The sequence below is a fragment of the Oncorhynchus nerka genome, linkage group LG20 (genome assembly GCF_034236695.1).
Source record: "Oncorhynchus nerka isolate Pitt River linkage group LG20, Oner_Uvic_2.0, whole genome shotgun sequence".
Classification (NCBI taxonomy): Eukaryota; Metazoa; Chordata; class Actinopteri; order Salmoniformes; family Salmonidae; genus Oncorhynchus; species Oncorhynchus nerka.
In genome coordinates, this window is record NC_088415.1 from 26070539 (window position 1) to 26082060 (window position 11522).

At 44.5% G+C, this 11522-nt stretch overlaps 1 protein-coding gene across 1 annotated transcript; it reads left to right on the forward strand.

The window, feature by feature from the left end:
* Positions 1–154: 154 nt before the first annotated feature.
* On the forward strand, positions 155–11387 carry LOC115102152 (mitogen-activated protein kinase kinase kinase 12-like). The gene is made up of 14 exons (XM_029621768.2): positions 155–372; positions 1816–2378; positions 3257–3440; positions 3667–3858; positions 4005–4163; positions 4264–4422; positions 4637–4745; positions 4932–5041; positions 5386–5502; positions 5780–5914; positions 6090–6801; positions 6907–6974; positions 7255–7552; positions 10262–11387. The coding sequence occupies exons 2-14, from the start codon at positions 1877–1879 to the stop codon at positions 10427–10429; spliced, it is 2913 nt and encodes a 970-aa protein (XP_029477628.1). The 5' UTR covers positions 155–372; positions 1816–1876; the 3' UTR covers positions 10430–11387.
* The last annotated feature ends 135 nt before the right edge of the window (positions 11388–11522 follow it).

Below are 11522 nucleotides of genomic sequence, written 5' to 3' on the forward strand. Positions count from 1 at the left end.
CAGACATGACACGAAGACAGTTGATTAAACTTTGCTGAAAAGATGGAAACCATTATACAGTTTTGTGGGGGCGATATCCACGCCCCCTTGTGGGTTTGCAACTCCGTGACGTCAATTCAGCACTAGGAAGGAGACAGCTCCCGCCCTCCCCCAACCCTGCGCGCCTCACGTTCCATGGGTCCCCGGTTATTGATAACACAATTTGCCCGCTGGGATTCTTTCTGATAACGTGAACTCGTGGGAAGGGTCTTTCATGCAATACAACGACAGACAGCCCGGAGAGAAAAAAAAACGACGATTGCTCTTCATTATTACATGTAGGAAGCTGAACCCACCCCTTACTTGAGAACGCGACAGCAACCAGACAGAAAGGTAATGGAATGTCATTCAATTAATTATATTATATAAAATATTATGATGAGATATTCAGGTGCGTTGCCTCATGCAATGTACTCTGTTCAAAGTAGCATAGGCTACCACCAGGTCAATCTGGCAAAAAATGCATACTCGTCGATTAATACGAAAAATCATATTTCTGCATCAGCATCATAGTCTAACGAAATATTTTATGTTGGTGCCAAAATTCAGTAAATCTACAGACGCTGCGGCAGTTAGACTTGGCATGGACTTGTACGGTTCGGGCATTAATTGACGTACGTCGACTGTGATGCTAGTGAGTGTCATCATCACATCCGTGGTTATTTAAAGATGGATCTTCCTGCGCTTGTGTGAGAAAGAGCTCCTTCACACAGGCCCAGTGTTTTTCCCATTTCACGCTCTCTATTCGCTCGAGAGTCGCGGTTCCCATACTGGGCTACCTTGTAATATGAATTGGGTACATGTGGCAATTCTCTCTCCCTCCCTCTTACACACACACACACACACACACACACACACACACACACACACACACACACACACACACACACACACACACACACACACACACACACACACACACACACACACACCTCAGTGGTTAGGGTTGCAATTTCGTCATATTCTGCAGAACTAAAATGTCAGGACTGAAACACATACAGTATTGTATATGTATAGTTTGCAACATTAAAATATCAAGCCAAGCATGTATCAGGACCATAAGTGTCATTCAATGCATACAGTACCAGGAGTGGCATAGTACTCATCCTTATTGATTCCAGCAGTGCACCATCCATATCCATCACAGTGTAAAACAAGATATAGGCTATCCTGACCTATGGTGACCCTCCTAAAGGAATCACCCTGGGGATAAAGGTCAGGTCTATTTTGTAGTCAGTGCTATGTCCTTGGTTCATTCATAAAACTATTCCCCATTGGCTAGCCTTGTAATTACCAGACTGATTACCACTGTCGCGAACATTCATGTAAGCGTGCAAGATCAGGCGGCTTGAGATGCTACTGTTTGACTGCCTCAATCCCATTCATAAATATTAAGATGTGGTCTGCTGAATAATTGAGGCTTTTGTCTTTATTGAGGAGAAACTGGATGTAATGTTTGACTTGCTCTCACAGGAGTTTTTTTAAAGAAAGAGTAAGATTTCTTTTTTTCTCTCCCTCTCCTCTCCTGTCTGATGGTTCATCTGTTACAGACAGTCATTCTGCATAGTACTTGATTACAATAATCTATAATTTACTTCAACTATGTACCATACTGACAAGGCCAATCACATATCACACACTGTTTTAAAATGAGAAGTCTAGATACAGGTCTATTTCATCAATGGACAGCTTTGAAACAGCCAAATGAATTACACTGATTTATAGTGACTCATTGCATTTTTCCTCTCCTATTCATCTTTGTGTCACTCCATCCAGGCCTCCCCTTCTCCCTCTCTACTCCCATACATCCTTGTTTACTGTGTTGTGGGACCCCCTGATGAGTGGGACCTGCCTCCATGAGCCCCACGCCCCCTCCCCCTCCCTCTCAGGCTTCAGCACCCCCATCTCAGAACCTACCTTCCGCAGGCTGGATGCAGACCCCCCCGCCTGCACCCCAGAGACCGACCTGACCCCCACCCAGTGTGTCCTCCGCAACGTGCTATGCATCGACACAGGTGGGGCACCAGTTGTGTCAGGCGGAGGTGAGGGGTGCCCCCACACCTGTGGCAGCAGCCCGACCCCCAGCGACGGGCCCCTGGCCCACTTTGACAACAGCGTGCTGAAGTTGCACGAGCATGAAGCCTGCCAGTGTGGGGGCGGGGAGGAGGCAGGGCTTAGCTCAGAGGCTGGGGCCGTCCACAGCCAATCAGACAACATCCGGCTGCAGCAAGGAAGTGGAGGGTTCCTGGAGGGGCTGTTTGGCTGCCTGAAACCCGTCTGGACCATGATCGGGAAAGCCTACTCCACCGAACACAAGCATAACCAGGAAGGTGCGTGGAGTGAGTATAACAGCCAATTCTATGTCACTTCACTATTTGCACAAGGTCTCCTGTGTTTAACAAAGACGTTTGTATACTTTTAGGATACTGAATACCTAACCAATACATGAGAGACACTTCAGAATATTTCACTCTGCGTAGGATATGTACGACACTGAATCTTTTGTCACTTGAAATGTTAGATAGTCAAGATGTTGAGGTAAATCTGCACACCATGGTGATGCATTATATACTGTATAAAGGTTCAACTTGACTTAATTTCATTATGGAGGCACATCACTAAAATGACTTCCATTTTCCTCACTGTTTATCACTCGCTCCTGCCACCATGCCCCACTTTCTCTTTACACGCCCCCTACAATGCTGCTGACGTTACCTGTGCACTAGACTTATTCACAGTTAGCTACAGATGACACCAGCAGCTGCCTCCACAGCAGCAGGTCCCTGGAGACCACAACTCTTCTCATGAAGAATTCTCCTGCTTGTCTCTCTTATCCCGCCTACTGGCTTCTTTTTCCTCACAGTGATGAAATTCTCAGTCATTCATCTATCTAATGTACTCTCATGACAGATGATGGAGGAAGGAGAGATTAGATTTGGGGAGATGTGCAGCTGTTTGCCTCTACATCTCTCCCCAACTGCCATCGTACTGTACACTGAGCATATTGATCAAATCGTAGCTATGATGGTACCATGGGTAAAACACCTACTAATTTGCCGATGTAAAGTACTTTTTTTCACAGGAAAGCTTCCTATAAACAGATGATGAGGTTTATATGATACTTCTCAGCTGGTCTGCTTACTGGCCTGGAGTCCTCTCCATCTGCCGCTCATGGCCTGTGACAGACTGTTTCCTTGTGTTGATATTGTGTTTTTAGAATCCTGGGAAGTTCCGTTTGAGGAGATCTCAGACCTGCAGTGGGTGGGCAGTGGGGCCCAGGGTGCCGTCTTCTTGGGGAAGTTCCATGGAGAGGACGTGGCTGTCAAGAAAGTCCGGGACATCAAGGAGACGGAGATCAAGCACCTACGCAAACTCAAGCACCCCAACATAATCACCTTCAAGTGAGGAAAACTCCCTGACCCAGACCCCAAGAAAGCAGTAGAGATTTCTATGAACATATCAACTGTTCGTCCGAGCTATTGTAGCCTTGACCAGCAGTAACTAGCACTCCATCAAGACTGACATCATCAGACACTGACTTTTTCAAATGTTCTCTTCTTTATACTTGTCTCACTGCCTCCTCCCTCCCTCTCCCCATTCCTCCTACCTCCTCTCTCACTCCCCCAGGGGTATCTGCACCCAGGCTCCCTGCTATTGTATCCTGATGGAGTACTGTGCGCAGGGCCAGCTGTACGAGGTGCTAAGGGCGGGCAGGAACATCACCCCCTCCCTACTCATCGACTGGGCCATGGGCATTGCCGGGGGCATGAACTACTTACACCTCCACAAGATCATCCACAGAGACCTCAAGTCCCCCAAGTGAGTCACTGTGCTGGGTATTATCAAAACCATCTGCCTATAGACCAGAAGGCCCCAAAGTAAATCAATTAGCTCTTTCATTAAAAAATGTATTTTCTGGCTTAAGAACATCTAAAAAAAAAAGTTTTTTGCTCTATCCATGGCAGTATGCTGATTACACATGATGACTTGGTGAAGATCTCTGACTTTGGCACCTCCAAGGAGCTCATTGATAAGAGCATGAAGATGTCTTTTGCTGGTACGGTGGCCTGGATGGCCCCAGAGGTCATTCGGAATGAACCCGTATCAGAGAAGGTGGACATCTGGTAAGTAAAGGAATTCAACTTATTGACCATAGAAAAGAGGACCAATGCAATTCCATCTCTGATCAGTGATCACTAATATAAAGAGTGTTGTGAACTGCAGGTCGTTTGGGGTGGTGTTGTGGGAAATGCTGACCGGGGAGGTCCCCTATAAGGATGTGGACTCCTCCGCCATCATCTGGGGGGTGGGCAACAACAGCCTGAACCTCCCTATCCCCAAGAGCTGCCCCGATGGCTTCAAAATCCTCCTGAGGCAGTGCTGGTGAGTGTAGATGGTGGGAGGGAGGGAGGGAGGGAAGGAGGGGGAGAAAGAGAGGGATGGTGGAAAAGAGGAGAGAGGAGAGAGGAGGTAGTGGAAATAGATAGAGGGAAATTATTTCCTTTGAAATCTTTCCTAGGTAGACTTGGCCCATGTAGATCCATAATGATTATATAGGAGATATACCAAACTTGTCTCTCACTCCTCGGTTTTGCAGGAACTGTAAACCCAGAAATAGACCCTCTTTCCGTCAGATCCTCCTCCATCTGGATATAGCCTCAGCTGATGTCCTCTCCACCCCACAGGAGACATACTTCAAGTCTCAGGTAGCCTACTGGACACTATGCCACACACACACAACATAATGAATGTATACACAAACAAACACATTTACAGAAACGCACACGCACACACACACATAAACACACACACACACACACACACACACACACACACACACACACACACACACACACACACAGAGTGCCTAAGTCTGTGTGTGTGTTGAGCAGGCTGAGTGGCGGGAGGAGGTGAAGCAGCACTTTGAGAAGATTAAGTCTGATGGGACCTGTCTGCACCGACTGGACGAGGAACTGATCAACCGACGCAGAGAGGAGCTCAGGTCTGTACCACAACACTCTGACAGACAGAGTTACTCTTCTCTTTTACCTGCTGGAAGTGATGCAATGCCAGTATTGTATAAGAGAAAGCCACCAGTGCCTTGTTATGAGCTGTGTAAATACAGTACAGCAGTCCAGGTTCATGTAGACAGGCAGTTTCACTAACATCAAATGGCTCCAGTTCCTTTACTCTTCCTTTATCTACCTTTGGAGATATAAAAAAGAAAGAAAGAGATGGAGGGAAAAAATCAAATAAATAGGCTCAGGGCGCATTTCTGTTACACAGCATTTGGATTCTTTCATGCGTAAACATGATGTCACTTCTTGTGCACTGTTTTCTATTCAGGCACGCTCTGGACATCCGTGAGCACTATGAGAGGAAACTGGAGAGGGCCAACAACCTCTACATGGAGCTCAATGCTGTCATGCTGCAGCTGGAGCTCAAAGAGAAAGAGCTACAGAAGTAGGTGGATCCATCAGGCAAAGCACTTCAATGCATGTGGAGTTGTTCAGCAAATTCTCAGATCATTTAGAAAGAAAATTCTAATTTAGCACATCAATCATATCAGCTAAGATGGTATATAGACATACTGAACAGGCAGTGTTTGAAAATAAGTGGATAATAAGTATTTGGTAATTAAGGTTATAGAAGATACAAGTCATAGAAATAGAATATGTAGAACAGAGTAGTTACTGGATTTCGCATGCAATCAACTTTAATCGTGTTGATGTGTACCTAGGAGAGAGCAGTCTTTAGATAAGAAGTTTCCAGGACTGTTCAAGCACCACAGCTCCAGACAGACTAGCTCCTCCAACTCCATGGACAAACTCATCAAGAAGAGAAACGTCCCACAGAAACTGCCCTCTGGAAAGAGGTGAGCGTTAATTCCGAGAGCCAAAAGCATAGGAGGCAAGGGTAGTTCTAATGTGAACCCAATGCAGAATTAACTTACTCATGTAACCCAATTGAAAGCACTTTAAATAAATGTATAATCAGATTATATCACAATGTATCTGACCATTGTTTTCTATTCTATCCTGTTATCACAGGCCAGACATCCTCAAGTCAGAGGTGATCATTCCCAAGATGGATTCCTCCGTGATGCAGGTCACCATCCCCTCCTGCACCAACAGGGGCTCCACGTCTCCTAGCCGCTCACGGAGGATCAAGACCCGCCACCGCAAGCCTGGCAAGGGCAGCAGTGGGGACCTAGCTGGCCTGAAGGCCACTCAACCCTCCCCTGGCGGGGACAACCCTGCCCAGGCCAACAGCTTCAGCACGGAACCCTCTAAGCAGCTCCTGGACCCCAGCGCAGTCTTGCGGGCCCTGGGCCACGAGCAGCAGCAGAGGCAGCTGTCCTCCTCCAGCCCAGACCTCATATGCATCACGCTGGCAGCTGAGGGCCAGGGGAAAGGAGAGACCACCATGGGGGGGCTGGAGAAGGGTGGCAGCCTGAGTGCCTCCGCGGGCCTGGGGGGGTCCGAGCGGGGAGCGGCAGGTCTGGATGACCTCACAGAGACGCCCCCGCATAGCAACACTCCCAGTGAGGACGCAGCATCATTCCCCTTCTCTAGCAGCCCAGACTCGCCATGTGGGAGGGGGGTGGCCGCCGGGAGGGGGTCTGTGCTGGGTGCCCCACGCCTGCCCCACGATGGGGACTATAAGGAGGAGGGAGTGAGTGGTGTGAGGTTACCCCGGGTGGCGTCAGGGCACCTCACCCCCTCAGCTATCCTGTACAGGGCAGCCATCACACGCAAACAGGTACAGTCCCAATGAAAAGCTAGTCATGTTCAGTATGTACTCTCTCCTTTCATCTCTGTGAATGTGTTTAGCTAACTCCCTCTGTTCTATGGGCTGTGTCCACAGAGGCGTGGCGTGTCTTCGGAGGAGGAGGAGGGGGAGGTTGACAGCGAAGTGGAGTTGCCACGGAGACGGTGAGAATGTTGCTGTAGTCCAGTACCCCAAAAACTGCCCGTAATTTACCTTTGTCTCATCATTGATCTGTGATATGATTTTAGGAATCACAGGGTTTGACACCATTATGAAAATGACATCTGTAATTCCAATCAGAGATGTTTTGTGTTGCTAGTATAAGTGAATCTGCAAGTGACATACAGTATGATGACTATTAATTATGGAATTAATCAAAACTGAAACAAAAGTGGATTCTTCCTTTCTTTTATCTCCCTCTTCTCTCTTGTTCGTTCTCCCCAGACGTCCAACCAGCATCAACCAGTGCCAGTCGGGGTCCACCTTCAGTTCAGAGAACCTCTCTGTGTCAGACGGCGAGGAAGGTCACACCACCGACCACTCCCACAGTGGCACCCCGGACGTGGTCAGCACCAACACGGACGACCGTCTGTACGACCGCAGCGATGACCTCCTGTCGCAGGGGTCAGAGTTCCCGGCAGACAAAACGGACCTGGCGCAGGGCTCTGACGGGCTGTCTGAGAGGAAAATTGCTCTGGGCCAGGTCAAAGCCCTGCTAGATGCTGCACAGAATCCTAATGAGGTAACACAATCTGATACTGGCACTTTTGTAGCGCACATCCCCGCAGCCCCTGCAAGATGGGGGGGAGGGGGGGGGTCCACGAGCTTTGACCTAGCTTTAAAAATCCCTATTTTTTTAATAGTTAAATGTTTTTTATTCAGTTCCATTATTTGAGCTTAAAATGTACATTTACGGGAATTTTATAAGGGAAAAGTTTTTGTTTTTGAAATACTTTCAGTACTATAAATGTCCATGTCAGTTCTATGCTTGGAAATGTCGTTGTCTGGAGCAAAGCATCCCAATATTTGTGCAATAATGGATATTAGCTGAAAAATTATCTTATGTAGTTTCTTGCAATAGCCCTCTGTGACTTTAAAGAATATTTTTCTCAAAACTGTAATTCTTCAAAGATGTTTCTTCAAGATATTTCTTCAAGTGCATACCACTTGAAGAAATAGTCAGAAAAACACAAAATTCTTCAGATTTTTGTCTATTGTCAACTCAACTCCATCAGAATACTGAAAGATCTGATAGAAAGGTTATGTTTTTATTTGGGATTTTCAAATTAATAATTTTCCATATTTTACAAATGTTTGTACTGAATTTTTGAGGCAAAAAATATGTCTGTTTTGAGTATCTATTGTCAAATCCGTCAGTGGCTTGTCACCCCTTCTCTGATGGCTAACCCCCTTAAAATATATATTTTTGTCAATATTCTGAATTATGTTTTTTATTACTAGCTAGGTTTACATCTAATTGGTGACAGATTTTCATGCGAATACTCCAGAATCCGCAAAAATAAAATATGCGCATTTTCCCACCAGTTGTATGTTTCCACTAAATGGACTTGTTGAGAAAAAAATCAGTGCGTGATGACGAAGTGCATACAAAATGTACTTTTTCGTGATAGTTTTGTCTCAAAAACTTTTGCGTTAAATAGCAAATGTGCCTCCATCGGTCTTGGCGCCTGCGCTCTAGCCAACAGCTTGCAGATGCAGTGCGGGTTGTCTAGTCTACATGATGAGATTCTTATGGATAAGAGCAAGAATATTTGTATTTGTTAAACGGTAGTCAAGCATCGACCATCATATCACCAGAATAAGACCCTCGATATTTATTGGAAAGCAGCATCAAGCTCATAACCGTGTACTTTCCACACTGTGTAGTTCATCGTAATTTATTTCATATGTAGCCTATATATAAACTGCATGGTTTCCTGAGTCGTAGTGGGAGAACCACACACCATATCATCACGTGACTCCAAATTTACTTCGAAATGATGGTTATTTTATCAATATTTGCGCATAACGGCGTTTCCATCAACGTTTCCAACATAATACATTTTAGCCACACAGAAAGATTCCGTAGAGGTTAAACAATTGAAGTATTTGCTGTGCAAGACCTAAGGGATAATGTTTGTTTTAGAAATGTTGTTTTATGTTTTAAATCTAGAAATGCATGCATGCTTTTTATGGTGTCCAGTTAATTGCATTTCTTTTTTTTTTTAAGAAAAGGAGGTTGTTCTTTTACCTGGTGTGATATCACTTTGGTCTATCAAAATATATATTAAACATTTTGTAAATATTAAGACAAATATTTGTGGGAAAAAAGAATCCCTGTGCTCTAAAACAGCTAAATATTATGTCAGCCTTATAGCAAATTGTGTAAAATAGCATGAGATTAGCTATAAAACTGCCATTTTTTTCTCTCTGCCCCATGGCAAAAATAGTATTTACTCAGACATCGCGGGGGCCCTGCGACCTTTTCCACATTTTGTGTTAGCCTGAATTTAAAATGTATTAAATTGCGATTTTGTGTCACTGGCCTACAAATAATACCGCATAATGTCAAGTGGAATTATGTTTTTTGAAATTTGTACTAATTAAGTAGCATGTTCGAACATGAGTAAATAGAGCCGAATATATTTATGAAATTCACCTTGTCTGAGAGAGATTTACATGGTTATCAAAATGTCAAGCCACACGAAACACAGCCCTTAATTTAATCGTTTCTAAAATCCCCTATGGGAAAAATGAATGGTGGGAAAACGATTGGAACCATTTCGCTGTTTGACCGCTAGGTTTTATGGGTATTATGACACCTCCACTGTGGGGCTGCATAGCAGCTGTTCGTCTGCTATTGCACAAGTCGGCTTGATTGGTTGCGGTCTCTCCCTCGCTGCTTCTCATGTCACTCGCTCACACAGTACGTCCCCTACCCCGCTTGCTAGAGCGGCACCGCTCTCTCCCTCTCATGTTTTACCAGCTCTGGTTCATCAAACATGATTTTCTGCTGCTTCCCTCACTCGGCTCGGCCCTGGTTTGGATCCATGTCTATACGGAACGGGTCTAGTTGTCCTCGGGTCCGTTTGGAACGGGTCTCTGTATTTAAATTGTTTTATTTATGCATATCGGGTCCAGGTGGGAAAGCCCCAGGTCCATTTTGGAATGGGTCCAACTTCACAGCTGTATTTAATTCAGGCTGTAACACTACAAAATATGAAATAAGTCAAGGAGTATGAATACTTTCTGAAGGCACTGTACTTGTACCTATAATTTATCTATTCATTTACCACCAGTTTCTAATCTACAACTTCTAGTGTGAAGTTTTTTTTATTATACCACAATCTCTTCTTCGATAGTGATTAACGGTTCCCATAACTCTGAGGTTTCAGTTGATTCTGTAATCTACCTCTAGCATAATGTTTCTCTCTCCATCTTTACCCCTCAGAGTCAGGCCCTGTGCGACGACTCAGACTGCGACAGCGCTGAGCTTGACCAGTCAGGAAGTGGGGAGCCCAGTCGTCCACCCAGTGCTGGGGCCTATGCACCTCCATCAGGGTCCCATTTTGGGCACCAACGAGGGTCTCCACAGGGGCCCCAGACAGGGCCTCCATAGAGCCAACACACTGGACACTATAGAACTACAGCTACCTTACAGTAAACAACCATCACAAGAGCCTACATACGCCAGTCTCTAAAGCAGGAGTTGACTGAATGTGATGAGGGGGCACATCCACTTAGCCTGAGCTATGACAAGTTATCTACCAGTGTCTTATAAAGCAATATGGGTTTGTTAGTTAGCAAGCCTTCATAAGACAATGCAGGTGATTTGTTATAAACTGATAGCAGTTATGACAGTTTGTAATATCTGACTTGTTTAGATTTTATTTTATAGACTTTAGATAAAAGTGTTAATACAAGTACTTATAGCCACTGCTCCAGTTCAGGAAAAAAATATACTCAGAAATACAAACTGTCCCCTTTGGTAACTTGCTATCTGGTACTTTACCATCACTGCTCTTGGAGGAGCCTAATTTCCAATTCACTTTTTTCTCTCATGCAAATTAATAATAATGTAGATATCACATGGCAAATCTAAATGTATTTTACGTGTAAGACAAGAACTGATGTAAGAAAAAGCCGTATGCAGCCCAATGAACAAATGCATGACTACACATGCTTATATTTTAAGTTTTGGATGTATCCATTTTATATTTTGTGAGAAGGTTTACACTTTTTTACCCTGTATTATTTCCATATATTTTTATTATTATTGATGTCGGCACTTAAATAGTTATGTCAAAGGGGAATGAAAATCTCACCGAAATGTTCCCTTTCATGGATAGGTCCCTCAGTTGGTAATGTTAAAGGAGTAACTCTCCTACCACTGAGTTTTGAATACACATCCCTTTAAGATCACACAGGAATTAGCCAGAACAGAGAATACTCTGGTAGAAGTAGTGGAATTAGTAAGCATCCTTTGAATTTCAAGAGGTTTACACATGAACTGTAAAATAGGAATGATATCAAAATATTATGAGGAACAATAAAATAAACTGTTGGTAAATCGTCAAGGTGTGACAGGTGTGTTATATTTGGGAATATGTAGCCTTGAAGACCCTATGACTAGGTGATACCCCTGTATGACAAAGTCAAATCCAATAAAAAATACAACCAAAACGCGCAACAACTACATTGTACCATTTCTA

Excerpts from the sequence above, each read along its gene's own strand:
- LOC115102152 (XM_029621768.2), top strand. The coding sequence starts at position 1,877 with ATGAGTGGGACCTGCCTCCATGAGCCCCACGCCCCCTCCCCCTCCCTC. Across the intron at positions 3,441-3,666 it reads CCCAACATAATCACCTTCAA|GGGTATCTGCACCCAGGCTC; the intron begins GTGAGGAAAACT and ends TCACTCCCCCAG. Across the intron at positions 4,746-4,931 it reads AGACATACTTCAAGTCTCAG|GCTGAGTGGCGGGAGGAGGT; the intron begins GTAGCCTACTGG and ends TGTGTTGAGCAG.